At 59.3% G+C, this 18,497-nt stretch overlaps 6 protein-coding genes across 6 annotated transcripts; all 6 read right to left on the bottom strand.

Moving 5' to 3' along the window:
* Window positions 1-2,396: 2,396 nt before the first annotated feature.
* Window positions 2,397-4,066, bottom strand: LMJF_22_1680 (putative phosphoinositide-specific phospholipase C; the record flags this gene model as incomplete). Its single annotated transcript, XM_001683267.1, is given in 2 exon segments — window positions 2,397-3,347; window positions 3,350-4,066. Coding segments are annotated over 2 exon segments (1,668 nt in total).
* Window positions 4,067-4,870: 804 nt separating this feature from the next.
* Window positions 4,871-7,630, bottom strand: LMJF_22_1670 (conserved hypothetical protein; the record flags this gene model as incomplete). Its single annotated transcript, XM_001683266.1, has 1 exon — window positions 4,871-7,630. The coding sequence occupies one exon, from the start codon at window positions 7,628-7,630 to the stop codon at window positions 4,871-4,873; it is 2,760 nt and encodes a 919-aa protein (XP_001683318.1).
* A 2,839-nt stretch (window positions 7,631-10,469) lies between these two features.
* On the bottom strand, window positions 10,470-12,320 carry LMJF_22_1660 (conserved hypothetical protein; the record flags this gene model as incomplete). Its single annotated transcript, XM_001683265.1, has 1 exon — window positions 10,470-12,320. The coding sequence occupies one exon, from the start codon at window positions 12,318-12,320 to the stop codon at window positions 10,470-10,472; it is 1,851 nt and encodes a 616-aa protein (XP_001683317.1).
* Window positions 12,321-13,068: 748 nt separating this feature from the next.
* LMJF_22_1650 (hypothetical protein) lies at window positions 13,069-14,229 on the bottom strand (the record flags this gene model as incomplete). Its single annotated transcript, XM_001683264.1, has 1 exon — window positions 13,069-14,229. One exon carries the CDS (start codon window positions 14,227-14,229, stop codon window positions 13,069-13,071), a length of 1,161 nt encoding a protein of 386 aa, XP_001683316.1.
* A 1,137-nt stretch (window positions 14,230-15,366) lies between these two features.
* Window positions 15,367-15,678, bottom strand: LMJF_22_1640 (conserved hypothetical protein; the record flags this gene model as incomplete). Its single annotated transcript, XM_001683263.1, has 1 exon — window positions 15,367-15,678. One exon carries the CDS (start codon window positions 15,676-15,678, stop codon window positions 15,367-15,369), a length of 312 nt encoding a protein of 103 aa, XP_001683315.1.
* A 1,572-nt stretch (window positions 15,679-17,250) lies between these two features.
* LMJF_22_1630 (putative CCR4 associated factor) lies at window positions 17,251-18,267 on the bottom strand (the record flags this gene model as incomplete). Its single annotated transcript, XM_001683262.1, has 1 exon — window positions 17,251-18,267. The coding sequence occupies one exon, from the start codon at window positions 18,265-18,267 to the stop codon at window positions 17,251-17,253; it is 1,017 nt and encodes a 338-aa protein (XP_001683314.1).
* Window positions 18,268-18,497: the final 230 nt, after the last annotated feature.

Below are 18,497 nucleotides of genomic sequence, written 5' to 3'. Positions count from 1 at the left end.
GAAAAGCTATAGATGAGCCCGCCGAAGCCTTTCTGCTCATTTTGTTTTCAGGCACTCAACAGTTCCTGGTGCTCTCCCCTACAAACTGCGATGGCGACAATCAGCTGAAGCACACCTCCTCCGCCACCCAACTCCACCTCTTCACTCCACCACGCACGCGCACGCCTGAACACGCCCCCCCCCACCACCATTAAACATCCACCCCACCACCACACCAAGGGCAACGCAACCAAACCTTGCGTAGAAAAACCAACGTCCCCGCGGAGATAGGAAAAACCGAATCCGTCGGACCCACCCACACATATATACTTCCGCACACACCTATATACAGTTCCACAACCCGCATACAGCCCTCCGACCCACATTCGTTTATATAGAGAGAGATACTTGACATTCATTTCCTAAGCACACGCGCCGTAAACATACAAAAACTCGTACCTCGTTAGATCCGAAACCTCCACGCCGACTACGCAAAGGCCTTTCCTCACCTGCCGCTGTCGCCAGGCTCCGAGATTATGCAGTGCACAGAAAAAGGTAGCGGGACCATGCGCTTCTGCCACCCTGACACCGGCAGCGCACACAATAGACACGCCAAAGCGGACGAACAAGAGCGCTTCACGACACAGCGAAAGGTGCGGGTGTGAAACATGAGTCAAGAGCAATAACAAAAACAAAACATATGCACAAAACAAGGGCGGAAGAAAGGTATATATAATCGACGGAAAGGGGTGTCTGCAGTCGAGTGACTGCAGTAGCCGCAGCGATCACGGAAGGCGTGCAAACACACACGACTTGATTTTCGCAAGCACACAATTCGAGACGCGGCGACAACTGCAAGAAGAATCTGCAAGAGAGACGCAACCACCACCAGACGCACCGAGGGAATGGGGGCAGAGAGGAGGGGGTACATCACCCACACACGCAGACGCACGTGCGTGGGGGGCAGATGAGGGGGGAAGGGGATGAAGGAAAATGAGAGAGAGGTATTGATTCAGGCATACAGAGTTGGTAGGTGAGATGGCGAGGCAGTCGTTGCGCAGATCACGCAGATCTCCGAGACGAAAAAGTTTGCCCGTTTTCGGTGTGCGTTCAGTCTCTGCGACAGCGCAATAGTGGAACCCCAAGTGGCCCGGCCCGTCACAGGCCCATCGCCTGCTGCAAAGCAGCCGTAGACACAGGCACTGGTGCGACGCCCGCTCAGTCATCTGAGAACGCGGCCCCTGACTCGCCCTGTGCCCACCTAACTGCTTCGCAGGTCACCTCACGGCCGCCTTCATCATGCCGGGCGCCACGTGGCGCATCTCTCACGGTGTCTCAGCCCCCTCCCCCCCCCAACCACCACTAGACGCACACACAGATCAGTAGGCAGCGAGGGTCGGGAGTGGAATAGGTCCGAGTCACGCTGAACCTTTGCCCATAACATGCTGCAAGCGCACTGTCGCAGTCCGCTCCGACGCCATACCATTCACTACCGGACCGCCGATATCAATAGCGATAGACCGCTCTGACGTCCTCTACGTTCTAGGTACGTGAGCTTGCCACCACAGGAAGTGGAGGGAGGGGAGGCGCTGCTGGGCTTCCCCCGAGACGGTGGGGACCTCGGCCGGCTGGTTCAACGCACTCCGCTGTGTCCCACCACCATCACGGGCCAAAACGCCGCGCGTGAAAATGAACGAAAAAAAGGTTCCATGATTCTTGTGCGTTAAGCATCTTTTCCGCTCCCTTAGTGTATATAGAGGGCGGCGGCCAAGGAAGAGGTACGTGCGCGTGTGACGACGAACGCGCGCACGTACTTCGAAGACGCACTGACGTGGATAGGCGCAGACGCGCGTTCACACAACAGTGGCGAGAGAGAGAAGAGATCAGACCCGGGCAGCATCCCTGTGTGCCGTGAGGCAAGGCGGTGTAAGCGCACAGATGGGGCACGTACCACGGCGAAGACACACACACACACACACACGTGCACGCGTACACGTACGCCCCTGCTGGTGAGGTGTATGCTCACTTATCCGCTCTATAAAAAACGGGGGCAGGTGGAAGATACGGTGACAGTTGGTTAGACGTGGACGAAACGCACAGAAGCACACCGTTCACAACCGCTCTGATGCATCCGTGTAGTCGACGCGGCACACACGAAAGCTGTCGGGTATGTTGTAGCCCGTGGGGTCATTCAAGGACACCTTGCGGAACCCTTTATGAAGCATACGCAGAGGAATGATGGCCGCTGCGAGTAGCTGAGGTGAGCTGCACCTATTGTGGTCGTAGACCTGGAGCGCGAGGACCGACAGGGACCACCGATGTACCATCCATATCCAGTCTATCCCCCCGCTCCGCGCCAGACAGGGTGAAAGCCGTTGTTATGGTTTGTGTGCGTGATCTTTGGCGTGCTGTCCACGTCAGGGCCCTCGAGGAAAACTGTCACAAACGGGTCGGCAACCTCTGGCTTGCTTCGCGCTCGGCAGCGCGAAGCCCCAAATCACTTCCACTGTCAGCGACCGCAAGTACTCCGGGACAGCCACATCGGGGCAGGTCACGGGCCGCAGATAGTCTGGCTTCAGGAGGTACCCGCAGCAGCCGCTGTCGAGGAAAATGCAGCCGTTGAGGCGCCAGCCGAAGGTATCGCTGGACTGCCAATTGATGGCCACCATCTGGCATCCAGACACCCAGTAAAGCAGCGGCCTGTAGTTGCTGCTGTCGATGCGCGAGCCAGCAGGGAAGACGCGGCTAAGGCACGTGTCGTTGATGCACACCAGCGCGTTGTGGGCCTCGCGGACGATGGCCTTCCCCTTCCTCTCTGAGTACGAAGAGCAGTGGTGCGGCTGCTTGTCCTTCAGGTATGATAAGTCCTTGACGCCCTGGTACTTGCTGGACTCGATGGAGACGATGGCAGACAGCTTCGCTGACACCCGGACCTCGTCCTTCCCGGCCTTCCTGCGAGCCTCCTTCATTTTCAGGTAGTCGGCGTTGTTTGTGCTGGCCATCGAGTCCGTCTCGGTTGCATCGTCGTCTTTGTCGACGCGAGGCTCGCGGGCTGGGAAGTCGCCGCGCTTGGCTTTCACGAGGATTTTGTTCTTCAAGTTGTTGGGCGAAAAGGCCATGGTGGGCTTCTCGTTGGAGCCCCACGGAGGCCAGAAGAGCAGCGAGCCCAGCCCTTCTTCTAGAATCTCCGCCATCTTATCCTGCTGCTCCACCGAAGTGTGAACCCCCAGCGAGAGTATCACGAGGTATGCGGAAGCGGTGAAGGCGTACTGACGAATCATCTTAACGCACTCTTCGAAGGCTATACAGGAAGTGCGGGTGTAGCCGTGGCACACAATCGGCTCGCCGTGAGGGCCGTTCCGGCAAATCAAGCTTCGCGCACCGGCACCCGTCGAGAAGCACCTTTTTTGTACATCTGGGCGGAGGATTTGCTCGTGAGCTGGTCCCCGGTGAGGTACGTGTTGTGTGAGGAGCTGATGAAGTAGCAGCACATGATCTGGTCCATGTCCTGGTAGACGCCCGTCAGCTTCTTCTCCATCGCGAAGTCGAAGTAGGGACTCATAATGTACCCGACGAAGTTGTTCTCGGTGATGCCGTCGATGCCGACGCAGCCCATAAGAGCGAGCTTCTCGTTGAGAGTCTCGGCATCCCAGTCCTCATCTTGGATGTCGCAGACAAAGCTGGCGAAGGTGTCTCGAGAGATGGTCTGCTGACCACCTGCCAAATCCTGGAAGACGTAGCCGAGCTCCTTGAAACTCACGGCGTTCGAGTACACCTTCGCAAACTCGGAAAAGGCGATGGTGTGGCGATTGTCGTCCTCGAAGGGCTTCAAGATTCGTTCTGTCAAGTCCTTCGAAGAGCTGAGCCCCTCGACCAGACGCGTCATCTCGGCGTAGCTCAAATCGCCGCTATCGTCCTTGCCGTACATCATCCTCACCTGCATGATCGTGGCAGCCGTAGCATCTGGCGCCACCTTTGATGTGTTTTTGTTCGACAGGAGCGTGTCGAGCTCGACGCTTGTGCCCACGCTGCGTTTGCAAGAATCGATTAGAAGTTCGCCCACCTCTTCCCTGCTGCAGTGCAGCATGCTGCGCAGCGCCACTCGCAGCGAAGCAAAAAAGAGGGCAGACTCATTTTTCGTTCGGGTTGTGAGTAGCGAAGTAGTTGTCCGTGAGCGCCCTGAGTGCCGGGATGTACGTGGCGGTCCGTTGGTCAGGGTTGCTCGCCGTGTTGCAGAGGACACCCATGTCTGGCGAGGGAAGGGCCACACACACACACACACACACACACAGAGAGAGAGAGAGACTCGGGCGCCGTGTATGAATGACGCGCGCGTATCAAATGGCAGTGCTTTGTTGTGCTGTGCGAAGTGGTGGATGCTGCTTCGATAGAAAGTGTAGGCCGGGAGGGGAGGGTGGATACGGGAAAGACATGGAGTAGAGAAGAGACATGGAAGGCGTGCAGGACAGAGCGTGTGTGGCTGAGAGTGCCCCGCGCACGCATCCCAGTGCACTGCTGGAGCACCGCTGGCTGCAGCCAGTCACGGGCAAAAAAGAAGGGAAAGAACTTCTAACAAGAACGTCGATGCACGAGGCGGCCACGCAGCAGTCGACTGAAAAGAAGTGCGCTGCTCTTCATGTGACTACGTGCATCATGGCCATGCACATCTGCACCAAGAGTGGCACAAGCGCGCATATACGCCGAGACACACACTAAGTGGTCTCTGCCCTTCTGGTGAAAGGCGAAGAGAGAAAGGTGCACACGCAAGGACCAAGACGCACGCATCCTCTCCCGGCGTCTCACCATGCCCCACCACACCGCAACTTCGCTACGCTGCGGTGGAGGAAGGGGGCGTGGAGGTGCATTCTCGGACACGTGCGGCAGTCCAACCTCAAAGGCACACGCGACAGGCGTAGGACATGTGCGGCAGTCCGCACGTGGCACACCCCAGCACAGGCCGAAGCCCAGTCTTGCAGTGCGCACAAAAGAGAACATCGATGGGCCGATTCGGCTTCCCGCAGGTCTCACACGTCCACATTTGCGACTTGGCACGGCACTCGCATGCCGAGTCAGGACGCCCTCTCCTGCAAGCGAGGCAGTGCGCGCTCCAGCCGTAGTTCCACTGGCCACACAGCGCACCGTCGTCCGCCTCATGAAGGCAGCGCCATACGTGGCTGAGCGGCGCGGCACCGGCCTCCTCATCCTGCAGCAACGCCTCCATCTCTGGACGAGGGAAATGGCATCGCTGGCAGTGGTATCCTGTCTGCAGCTCTGTGTAGTCGCAGCGGGTGCAGCGGAACAGGTAGTGTTCGTTCACTCGCTGCACTGTGTCGCAGTGGAAAAATGAGCCGCTCGCAGAGATGCTGGAGGGCTTCACCGTGTGTGCGCATAGCATGCAGTGGCGGGGAAAGGACGGTGAGTAGAGCACAAGATCGTCGCGGGGGTGGGGGCACTGGCACTGCGGGCAGAGGTGCAGGGAAAGTGCCTTTCCATCTACGGTAAGCAGAGTACGACGCAGCGAGTGCAGGGAGACGCGGGCGTCACAGCCGGCACATGTGTACGTGTGGCGGTGTTCGCCGGTGCCGCACCTCTCGCACGTGAGGCGGCAAGGGTGGTTAAGGGCGCCGCAGCCGCATTTCCACGGCACAAACGACACGCGCAGCGCACCAATCCGTCTCGGCGTTTTGCAGGAGCGGCACGACGACCAAATGGAGTAGTTGAAATCGTCGCAGTCCACACAGTGCCACAGGTACAGGTGCTTGTCCGGGTTCGGCGCAAAGCACTGAGGACAATGCAGCCCGTTGCCCTTGTATGTGCCATGGCAGTGAGCGCACTCCACCGTGCGCCCACTCTCCTGGCGCTGCTGCTTGCAGCGGGCGCAGATACAGTCTTCGGCCGTGACGAGTCCGCCGCACGTATCGCAGATGGAAACGTTGGCGTTGACGGCGGCGGCCATGCGAGGGTTGAGACATTCGCACGAGCAGGACTGCGTTTTGCACGGTAGCTTGTGTGCAGCGTGGCACTGCGGGCAAATCCACGACACTCCTGACTTGCGCAGGCACGATGCGCAGCGCTTGGAAGTGCAAGGGATCACCTCTCCGCACCCACATGTCCACCAGTATGCGGCTGCTCCACCGATTCGGAAGTGGTCCAGAGCACGGGCAATGACGGGATTGCTGTGCAAGTCGACCCCACTCACGCACCGCTCGCGCAGCAGCGTCCTCAGCACGCGCAGCAGCTGCTCCGCCTCTCCCTGCGCTTCTAGTCGGTGATGCTGCCACAGCTCGGTCAGCACTGTGCCGACCCCGTCCAGCAACCACAGAAAGCTGACAGAAGTCTGCTCATGCAGAAAGGTGCAGAAGCTCCTCACTAACTGTGTGACCTGCGGAAGAGGCAGCGCGCTCACTGCAGCGGCAACAAGTCGAATCACTTGCCGAAACCCTTGTCGGTCAACCACCACTGCATGGCCACGCTGTGCGCACAGATGATAGGCGTCGAGAAGGCGCCAATGATCCTCCGCAGCAGGAGGGAGTGTCAGCGCTCCTTTCAGAAGTAACACCCAAACAGCGCGCAGATCCTCCGGGTTGCGCCCAAAGAGGCGAAGGGCGTCGCCGGCCACCGTCTTCATTCGCTCCCACCCAGCCTTCGCGCTCCTGTGCCCCTCGCCTGCCGCTGTTGCATCAAGGAGTGCGCCGAGCAGCCGTATGTAGAAGGAAGCAGGCAGCTTCGTCTCGGCCGCAGGCACAGCCTGCAGAAGCGTTTCCAAGCAGTCGTGAAGGTGAAAGCCCCGCCCAGATTTCGCGTACACACGGGACCACTTGTTCATCAGCGTCGTCCAACGCACAGCGACAAAGTCAAAAGAGTCGTTGCGGGTAGCGCCACGACGCAGTGACGGCAGCAAGACGTCGTGGAGGAGGCCGTGCATGGGGGCAAAGGTTCGCTCGCTGAAGAAGTTGTCGTTACTGAGCAGTGCGTGCGCGCACCGCTGGAACTGCAGAGCGTCGACAACGGCCGCGTGCGTGCGGAGAGTGAAGACTAGAATCGCGCGAAGGACGTCAGGCGTGCAAGGGAGGGAGAGCAACGTGCACGCCACGTCTAGCGATAATTCGCGACCGTGTCGCAGCTCCTTGGACACCAGCAAGCCAGTGTTGGGACTTGCAGAGGTGATGAGGTAGACGAGACGCATGTCGTCAAGGAGGTGGGAGTGCTTCAAGGGAAGCTCGTGCACTCGCCGCACATCCGCTTGATAATAGTGAACGAGGCGCCAAGCGGCATCAACGCACCGCCCTTGCATCTCGACCAGGCGCCCCCTGCACGGATTCAGCATGGCGCGCTGCTGCACCAGGTCGGCGCTCGCCGACAGCGCGTCGAACAGCAGCGTGTGGCCCGTCGCGAGAGACAGCAGCGTAGGGTGGGTGCCGTACCCGAGCAGCAGAGCTCGAAACGGCACTTGCAAAGGGTCCCCAGAGACCACATTGCCGATGGAGGCGCTGAGACTCATCGGCACGCGTGTGCGGTCTGTCAGCTCGCGACTCCACAGAAGCGAGTCGCCGTTGTGCAGTCCCCATGTGGATCGGTGATGCAGCGGTGAGAAGCGGTGGGGGCTAACGAGGACGCGCCTAGAACGCGGCAGTGCGACAGGTGCGCGCATCAGCGTAGTTGAGGGAAACGCACCAAGACGCCATCGGTCACATCGAGAGGGAAAAAGGGAGCGCCCACAGGAAACAGCGCCAACCCTCTCTCCGCGTGGGCAGACCTGCGAATTGCGTAAGAAGCGAAGAGAAGGGAGGGAGGGAGGGTGACGAACAGAGTCTCCTCACGCGACACGCAGCACCTGGCACTGAAAGAAGCTGGCCCGTTAGAGAGTAGGCGCAAGCCTGGTAAGGCACACTCGGCGGTGTACGCCTCGGCGATCACCACAGCGGACGATGGAGGCACGAGAAGGGGATATTTGTACCCGAGTCGCACTCGTGACGAAGACGGCGAAGCAGCGTGCGGCAGTGGAGGTGGAGAGTGCAGCGAGACGAGAGAGAAAGAGGAAGACATAGTAGACGCACCTGCAGAGACGGAATGCACACCAGTGCGGTGCGTGCAGCAAACCTCGGCCGTCTGCATTGCACCGAAGGCAAGAAACGCGCAAGACCCTCGCAGCGGCTTCCCCGTGCAGAGACTGGTGGGCGCCACTACTGCTTCACTCGGAGAGCGTTGCTGATCGAGGGCAGGAAAAGGCCGTCTTTCCCGCACGCGCACGCTTGCGAATGGGCACGTCAATGTGCTCTGGGTGGGTGTATAGAATGTTACCCACATGCTTCTCCATGCGATGTGGGTAAGGGGGTTATTGGAAGGTGAGAGCTGTGAGCCGTTTGTGGAGAACACGTTGCTGAAGCCTCATGCAGGCTCAGCGAAGCCGTCGCATCGTGCGAGGCAATGCAGAAAGAAAAAGAGAGCGGATGGTGTCACAAGCGTCCACTCCAAGCATCCGACACCGACGCTGTGATAGGAGAAGGAGGGGAGCGGCGAGGGAGGAAAACACACCTGCTGACACATCCTCGCAGAAGCCACGACACTCTCCCACGGAGAGAGCGGCGCACAAGAGAGTAAGACACTCGGGTTCAGTTGCACGTTGATAGGTAGACGTGGAGGCGCCAACGGAGAGAGACGCATCCGCCGGCATTTATGCACTCATGAGTAGGGGGGACGGCATCGCGTCACCTGCGCACGCCGACGCTAACTCACGCCGGGCAACGCCAAGACTAGATGCATGTGTCACAGCTGCATCGCCGCCAGTCGTCCACAAGGGATGCCACATTCAGCGGCGCAGTGGCGTCACGGAACGGGTGAGGTGAGACACAGCGCTGCAGGAATACCTCTCCCTCACGTCCCTCCGTCACTCTGTGGCGGCCCCATCACTCCGCCTCCCCATCCCTTCCCCTTCGTCGCGTCTACATACAAAGAAGCCGGTAATCGCCGCCACCTCAAACACCCACACCGTCACCATGAGTCCAAACGACGCAGCGTAGTCGTAGCTGTGGCCGACACTTCCGTGAGGCAGTGCAACGCACGTGCCCTGATTGTACGCACCCGCTACACCGCCCCAGGAAATGAGAATGGTGAGACACGCCACGCCGTCGACAACGAGTACCACCAACGGCTTCTTGAAGACGTCAAAGGCGCTCGGGACGAGCACAATGAACGTGAACGACGGCCACAAAGATGATGACGAAGGTAGCGGCGCCGCCCATGGCTGCCCTGATGCCGCACTTGAAGCCGGACGTCACGGCGTGCGCCCTGCACGTTTTGTTTCCGGCCGAACATAGACGCGCAGCTTTCGAAGCCGGTGTGCCTGCGTGGCTAGAGCACGTCCAACGGCGTTGCCACGAGCACAGAAAAAAAACGAAAAGAAAGTGCAGCACGGCCAGCACTGGGGGCAGGTATACCGGAACAAGCTCGAGGAGCGGAGGCGGGCACTCATGCGGCGGTATATGACCCTCGATAGCTCTGCCGACCGCCTTCGCCTTGCTGAAGAGTACGAGACGGCAGAGAGAGCGCTGCACAACGCCGTCTCGGCACATACGTGCACCCTCGTCTATCGCTTCAGATATGCGCAAGCGTGTACCGCGTGTGCGCATGTACTTCGAACGTGTTCCTGGTGCGGCTCAGCAGCAGCAGTTGCTGCAATAGGGGCAGAGAGGCAGAGATGGGTGCGACGGTGGTGGCGATAGAGAGAAGGAGTGCGAGAGCTCAGGCGCGCACGACGCTGAACAGCTCGTTCCATTTTTTTCTTTCCTCGCTCGCGGATGCAGCTAAAGTGCAGGGCATCACCGCGAAAAAAAGACGAGAGAGAGGTGACTGCGGTAAGCTCAGTGTTTCGCTACAAAGTAGCGGTCGAGCGATGACCGAGGTGCCAAGCAAGAATGGCAACACAACTCCGAGCCTGCTAAACCCAGCACCACAAGACACGCATTCGCAAACACGGTGACTCATGCGCCCTGGTGAGCAGTAGAGACGACAGTGGGAGGGAGAAGGGCGGGTGAGAAGGCGAAAGTCTCCACGCCACCGCAGCTGTCCTACCTATGTCCTTTTCATCCCAGAGCGACCTCGAACCGGAGCAAGGCACCGTCACATCAGATGGCGCCCCCACCGCCTCAGATGCCATCCCTACCCTCACCCAAGCTTGATTTAAATGTCGGACACGGGTAGACATCGTAGATGCGTCGTCGAGCCGCAGCCCTCCACTGACAGCAGCGCTGACACACACGCCACACGCAATCCGCTAAGCCGTTTGTTGCTATTGTGTCGATTCTGCGTGTTTTGTACGGGAGGAGGGGCGACGGCGGCACAGCTGCGATGCGCAGCACAGTGCGGAGCACCAAGACGTGCGCGCCTGCACACGAAAAGACGAAGCGAGGAGAGCGATAAAGACGACGAGGGTGCTCGCATCGCGTCCCGCGCAACGCGTCCATCCGTCTTCACGTGCAACAGAAGAAGACTCACGCGACAAGCAGCTGGGTAAAGCGCTGCAGCCCACACCTCTTGGTGTACGACAGCAGCTCGGCCTTGTGCTCCGGCGAGAGGTTCTTCTGCAGGACACCTTGCATCAAATCCTGCACAACGTAGGGGGCCGAGGTGCTGTCGGGCAGTTCCCCCATGAGCCTGAGGAGCTCTTCGGCACCGTGCAGCAGCCGTGCAGCCTGCGCTGCATCCCCGGGCTGGGGCGTGCAGAGCTGCCGTGTTAGCAGCTGTGCGTGCTCGGCCGAGCGGCGAGCAAGTTGATCGCGAAACAGCATCAGCGCATCCAGTGTCTCGGACTTACTGAGGGAGGAGGGTGAGGAGGCGGTGCTGGCTGTGGCGGCGCAGCTTTCTCGCAGCATCCCAAGCCAGTCCTCAGCCGCGGCTGCCACAACCTGCGCACTCGCCACACACCACTGGAGGGACAGGACAGACTCCCAGGAAGCTGCGGCCGCGTCCGCCACAGCCGGCAGCGCCTCTTTCTCCACAGTCCCGAGGAAAGCCACAAGCGCCGGCTCCACACATCGGCGCCACACCAGTTCCGCCCACGAGCCGCGCAGAAGAAGTAGCGAGTTGAGAAGACGCCGCTGGAACGCCTCAAGCGAGCGCACCAGGTGCAAACTGCACGTGTAAAGCGGGAACGATGCGTGGCCCGCCCCCTCCATCAGGAACGACCGCCTCCACAGCCGCGCCGCGCCATCGCGCAGTGCCGCCACCGCCATCTCCGCTCCACATTGGGCGTACAGCTGAAGCACTTCCTCCGCCAACAGGTGTTCCACGAGCAGCTGCACCGAGTCTCTGCACAAGCGCCCCTCTGCAGACGCGACAAAGTCCAGCACGGCGTTCACGGTGACCACAACGTACTCCTTGTGGCGCGACAGCGCCGAATCAGGCCGCCAGCCATAGCACTCCTGGAACACAACCACGGCCGTGGCGCTGAGCACTATCTGACCCACCGACTCTAGAAGACGGAGGGCAGCTTCGCTCTCGCTGTCTTGCGGCCTTGACGCCGCCCACTGCGCCGACACGATGCGCTGCTGCCGCTGGAAGCACTCAATCAGAAAAGAGAAGAAATGCTGCGGCTCGTGCACGGCTGCTGTGTCACACCCCGCGTTGAAGTGGAAGCGCAGCTCTTTTTCTAGCGGTCCCACGACAGAGCTCATGTACGGGGAAAGCAGTTCGCGGACGGCGCTGTCGTCGGTGTGCACCGCATACCATGGCAGCACTGACGCAGACCCACCGCCTGCTGCGACTGCTAAGGTGGTGGAAGAGGTGGCAAGGGCCAAGGAGGTAGAGCGTGTAGCCGGAGGAGCCGCCACAGCGAGTATGTATGGAAGCAGGCGAACGTACGCGCTGCGCAGCACACTCGACGCATGCTCATCGCGAAAGTCGGAGAGGGAGAGGGCCGAGGTGAGAGGCGACAGTGCCTCGGCAGCAAGCTTTGCCGGCGCGCATAAGGGAGGCGGTCCCAACGTGCCTGGCGCACCTCGTAGCGATGCGACGGGCTCTCCATCTGCGGCACGAGCGAGGCTGTCCAAGTAGGCTGACGAGCTCGCAGTGAGAGCCTCCAGTGATAGGGAGTGCTGCGATTCAGCTCTTGACGCAGGGCTCAGATGCTGCGTCGCGGACGCCCACTCGTTCCGCAGGCGGGCCGCGCGCTCCTCCTGCTGCTCTGCTGTGCGCTGCCTCATTCGCTCCACATTTGATTCAGCCGTCTGCGCACGCTCCACTCGCGCGAGCACCGTGGGGAGGTCACTGTATGGATTCACCGTCAGCTCATCGAGAATGGCATCGAGGAAGCTGTCCTCGTGGCAAGAGGAACCGCACAACATGTGTGTGTGTGTGTGTGTGTGTGAAAGCGGGTAAGGGAGTACAAGACAGGAGACGCAAGACAATAATGGCAAAGTACAAAGGCTTGAAATAGAGCGTGTGAAGCCGCACCATGCAACAGCCTGCGCTGCGTTCGAAGACGTCGTGCGCAGTGGTAGCAGAGAGAGAGTCGAAGACAGGGATCAGTGTAGCGGAGGAGAGAGAAGGTGGAGGGGAAGGCGAAGCAGAATTTGCTCCCCGACCTCCGCAGGTGGGTTTCCACCTTGCCCAGACGTGCGCACACACGTTGTCTCTTCTATGCTGAGAGGTGTGGTTCTATGCGCCCGTGCGGGCAGGGGTAGGGGTGGCTCTCTGCGACACGCAACGGAGCGGCCGGGAGAAAGGGAGGGAAGGTGGAAAAGGCGGTGCGCACGTGTGAGGCTCCACGGGAGGAGAAGCGCAGCGCTCACAACTGCAGCCGATAACCCGGCAAGATGCAACGGACAAGGATGTAGGGGTAGAGTTTGTGGTGTGTCGACGCCCAAGGTAGCGAGACGATGCAACAGCACAATGGTGTGCATGATTGCTAACACACATGCGCGAGAGAGGGGCAACAACGAATTATAAGCGCCTGAGTGTTAGTCGTATGTGGTTGGCGGGTGGACATGGCAGATGGTGGAAAGAGGGCAAGGCGAAGAGGGAGTAGGTGCACACAGCAACGCAGCGTAGCCAAGCGACAACAAGGCAAAGGAGAATGGAGATAGAGAGGGGTCAGACGCTGCGTGACGCCACCGCAGAAAAAAATGCGGCCGCCTGCTGGGCTTTAGCGGTGGTGTCGAAATCACCGATAAAGACGACTTGGCAGCAAAGAGGCTCACCTGACTCTCGGCCGACCAGCGGCACGTACGGCGGCAACACCTCGCCGTAGTCCACCTTGCGCTCCACCGTCTGCCAGCGAAACTGAACCTCTTTGGCAGGGTACGAGCCACCACTGCCCTCGTCGTCCAGAGCGCTAAAGTAGCCCTTGCTGCGCCACACATTCTTGAGCAGTTGCCGTGCTGCGGGACTGAAGAGAGCCCGGCGCAGTAGCTGTGTCGAGAAGACCTTCCCTCTCAGCTCGAGTGTGAAAAGTCGCAAGCCCAGCTTCATCATCTCGCCCGCCTCCTCCTCAGCAGCGGCGTTGCCACCAAAAGTGCCGATCTTCTGCCCCGCGGCGGCGTACGCGCCCAGGAAGAAGGAGGCGACATTGTCAGCGGCGAAAAGACCCTGGCGGTAGACGAGCGAGTCGAAGGCGAAATACCCGTCATTCGTACAGTACACACGTACGTGCGGGTTCGACTCGCTGGCGAACTCCTTGATGCGCCGCACCCAGAGTCGCATCATCGTCGCGTCGATTCGGTCCGTGTACTCCCAATTATTGATGAGGACCACGTTGGCGCCTTTGATGGGATCGCCTTGCAGCACGTCCAGCGAGTTGAGCGCGACTTGATCACCTGTCGTAACCGAGAGCAAGGAGGACGCGGCGATGACCATCACCACCGCGTCGACCGCTACGCACACACGAAGCTCGGGGAGCGCATGCAGGGTGGCTACGATGGGGACGGGATCCGCAACGCCTGTGCACTCTACAAGTGAATACCCGCATCCCTGCGCGTGCGCGGACTGTAGCTCCGCAACGAGGTCGGAGAGCAGATTGCAGCACACGCACCCACCGGAGAGCGCCGCGACATCATTGCCACGAGCAGATGTGGAGTTCGTTGCGCCGGATGGCTGAAAGGCGTGAACGTCGATGTTATCACGACTGATATCGTTCACAATGATGCGCACCTTCTCCTCACGTGGGAGGGTGGGGAGAAGGCGCTGAAGGATAGTGGTCTTCCCAGAGCCCAAGAAGCCTACGAAGACGCACACTTTCAGGGTGTCGTGTATCATGGCTGCGGTATGGGGTGATGAAAGTGTTTAGCATCACTAAATAGCACACCGCACACACACACACACACACACACGAGCGAAAGAAGAACGAAAAGTTTGAGAATCCTGCACGACGATGAGCGCGGGGGATAAGCGAGAGACAGAGGAAGAGAGTGGTGGCATACGACGTAGTAATCGAGCTCGTCCTCTCGCGTCGCGCACGGCACACACACACACGCACACACACGCAAGAGGCGAAGGAGGTGGAGGACAGATCTACAAGAGCGCACCAGCATGGCACCCACCCACCCCCTCCCTCTGACTCTCCGTTTCCTCCATGTGCCTAAGTGTTTATGTGTATGTGTGTGTGTGTGTGTGTTTGTGTAGCAAGGAGACAGGACAAGACTAAGAGATCGGCATCAAGCTGTCTTCCCACCATGGCAGAAGTGCGGATCTCTTTCGCCAGAACGTACGTTTGAGTAAGACCGCGCGGCATCGGTGCACACGCCGTGCAGCGCAATAACGCGATGAGGGAGAGGTCGGTGACGGGAGGGGCACAAAGCTCATTCTACAACAGCGCGTGCTGCCACCGTACGTCGTCTCCCCATCGTCGTCGTCGGCCCCTGAGGGGGCCGCAGCATCGGCCCGTTGCAGTCCGCAGCGAGCCCGCGGTTTCATTTATGAGCGTACTACTGCTGTTTTCCTACAGTGGCTTACACACGCACGGAGAGAGTGAGACGGCACATCGGCCGACAAACTGCGAGAGGAGTTAGCGATGACAGCAAAACAGATACAGCGCATTGTCATGCGCCTGTGCAGAAACATGTGCACCACACGCGAGCATGCGAGCACGCACAATAACCCATTCATTCACGCATGCTTGCACACACACACACACACGTCCACTACGCATCCCCTCCTTTGCCTGTGGATTGTAACTCGTTAGATACGAAAGGATATCCGGAGAGGACGCATACGCACAGCCCCAATCTTCTTCCTACAAAGGTCTGACGGAGGGGGTGGGACAAGAGAGCGTGTCAAACAGAGGAAACGACTCTTCAGGTGCGCCTTAAGTGGGGCAGCTGCACCCTCTCTCTCTCTCTGCTACCCCTCCCCCTCCTCTCCTCCCCGCGTGCAGAGTCACGCACAGAGAGTGCACTAGTACGGGTTTTTGCGGTCCTCATCGTTGCGGCGGTAGCGGTACGGACGGTAGTTGAGGTTGTTCTCCACCAGCATGAGGTTGCGGTTGCGCTGGGAATACCAGGTCATGACCTGGTACATGGGCGTCCACCACGGCAGGTACCACGGCTTCAGCCAGTTCTCCTTGATGTGCAGCCACTTATCCACCACGTACTGGTGCTCCACGTACACAGAGAGGAACTTCAGGTTGGGGCGGAAGTGATCAACCGGGTTGGACCAGAAGTCGCTCGTCTCCGCCACCTCCAGAACAGGTTCACGCTCAAAGGACATGATAACGACTTTCAGTTGTCTTTTTCGTTATTACTTGCACCCCTTGTGCTTGTCAGTGTGATGAGGATCGGACAGCGATCGCTAAGCGGGCGAAAGAACTGCTCTGACGTGCGGAGTATGTCATGCGCAGACGCGTTTGTACGTGGTGAGGGGGGAAGCCGGCAATGGTTGAGGGGGGAGGAAGAGAGGAGCATGAATGGGCAGGAGCATGTGGGTATGGAAAAAAGGGCAGTAGTGTCGGGGGAACAGTGTCTCGCGTGTTTCCCTCATTTCTGATCAACATTTCGCAACTCTTTTCCGAGTCTTCCGCAACCACCTCGGAGGGCAGGGTCGGGGCCGCACGGTGACGGACTCTGGATGGCGCGCTTCACCACGGCAGCGGTCTCTCCGCCGCACTTCACGTGAGGTGATCACCATCCATGAGCGTAGCTGTACATCACGTATCCCTCCTCTGTTTTAGAGCACTGACAAAGGGGGAAAAAAATGCACGCACATGAACAAAGACACCGTGACAAGGAGAAAACGCCCACAGACGCACACGCACACACACGCACAGGCCCCCACACCCCTCAGGCAGCGACAGACGCATGAGGTGATGAAGAGAAGACGACAAAACAGAAGAAGGTGGACTTCATACAAGAGAGTCAAACAGACAACAAACAGAGCGCACCAAGAGCGACAGTCGCACACGCCCCCCACTGCCCCGCGACACACACAGAGGCACACACACAGACACACAGACATACACACACCCACACAGACATACACACACACATACACCCATACACACACACACACACGCACACACGCACACACACACATACACACACACAGACAGCGAGACGGGAACGCAAAAGAAAAAAAAGCGGCGAAGCGAGCGCACGTCATACAACGGCCATCCTCCCGAGAACGTACAGAAAATCAAAAAGAACACGCACACACGCACACACGCACACACGCACAGGCCCCCTCCCTCTTTCTCTCTCCCCCCACCCCCTCCCAACCTAGAGCAGAGAGAGAGAGAGAGGAGGGCCACAGGTGAAACCGAAGCACCGCCGCCGAGTTCTGCACGAGCGGCCAAAGGAAAAAGGAGCAAAGAAAGAGAAAGGAGAAAGAAGAAAGGGCGCGCACGGAGCGGCACACATACATACAGCTCGCACCGATGCATGTCGCAGAACGGCGGTGAAGCCGCCCGCGCAGCAGGGGCGTTGGTGGTGTTCTCCGCGCTTCTGCAGTGCACATGTCCTCCTCTCTCTCTCTCTCTCTCCCTGTCACTCTTGTTTTCACCTGTGGAGAGGAGAGCGTAAGTGCGAGGGGAGGGGAAGAGGCTTGCGGACGAAGAAATGTGGAAGGCAAGCCGCTCCGGCAAACACACACCGTGCAGGCTTGTACGTCACGAGCGTAACCCCCCACTCAGCTACACACACCCCTCCCCGATCCCCCTCTCGCACCACACACGCGCCTACGCGTACACAAGTGCAAAGGTATAAGGATGCCCGATGTACACGATGGAGCCTTTACATGAATTAGAGAAACGAAAAGAAAAACGCTGCGGAGCCCCCACGCAACTGCTCACGGCCTGCGCATGTTAGAGTTGATGGGGGCCGCAGGAAAGGTACCGCCGCTTGCACCGCCATTGCCGTACGCAATGGGGCTGGAGAAGTTGTGCGAGTTGCTATTCACCTGCGTCACCGTCTGCGCGCTGCTAGGAGTGACGGACGAAGCTGCGTCCTCGCTAAGGCCGTAGAGAACGCCGTTGTTGGCCACCGGTGCGGTGTTGCCAAAGCTATCACGCAGCAACTTGAAGTAGCAATGGCCCGTGAGGAGCGAATCGCTGCCGGCCTGATGCGCCGTGCCGAAGCGGCGCAGCTTCAGGCTCTCCGCTAAGTAGTCCAGTCCAAAGGAGTGGGACACCTCCGTGAAGCGCAAAAGATACTTGAGGTCAAACATGCTCGGGAAGAGAGCATGAAGGGTTTGCAGGAACTCCTCCTCTTTCTCCGGAAGATCCTTGTTGCACACCACCTTGATGAGGTACCCGAAGTCGTAGCCAGCGTGGAAGGCAAGCCAGCGCACGTTGGAGTTGAGCACCAACCCACTGGAGATGAGCAGTTCCGCAAAGTGCGTCACCTCGATCCCGAAGTCGTTGAAGTAGTCGAAGTTGATGCCACCATGCCGGAGAAGCTCAATGCTGTCTTGCGCGTAAACGTCCTCCTTGATGCTGAAGCGGAAGTTGAACTGCCAGGTGGAGCAGTGCTCCGGGACCTCGCCCTTGTCGTTCAGAAGGGTGATGCCGAGCTGAATGATCTTGAGGAGGTTCACGTTGCACCGCAGTGTTTGGTAGTAGAACTCGTGCGTCGTCTTGAAGCTGCCCACCGGCTTGGCCACCACGCCAGGGAATTCCGTGTCTAGCGACACGAACGGGTAGTCCTTGATGAGCGACCGGATCGTGGCGAACTCCTCCTCGAGGTTATCAGCCCAAACGTCGCGGATCATTGCGGACTTGCTAAGGGACGGAAGCCGCGTCTCCGGGTTCCATGCCGGCGTGTTCGCTGTCATTGTGTACGGCTGAGGGGTGTGCTTGGACGTCATCACTCTCGCTTGCGTTTCTCTGCGCCGCCGCTCCCTTCGCTGGACTCCTTCGTCAGCTGCAGTCGTCGTCACCAATGCAGACCCCCTCGACGCACAGGCACGAGGCGGCGCAAATACCCAATATGCCAACGAAATTAAAAAGGGCTTTGAGTTTGATGCAGGGCAGCGGGGCGCAAGATCGAGCTCGGTGGGCGGAAGAGAGAGAAGGGATGGAAAGGGATGGATGAGCA

This window comes from Leishmania major, chromosome 22 (genome assembly GCF_000002725.2).
Source record: "Leishmania major strain Friedlin complete genome, chromosome 22".
Taxonomy (NCBI): domain Eukaryota; phylum Euglenozoa; class Kinetoplastea; order Trypanosomatida; family Trypanosomatidae; genus Leishmania; species Leishmania major.
Note: the sequence above shows the minus strand (reverse complement) of the source record. Positions and strands in the feature narration are given on the sequence as shown.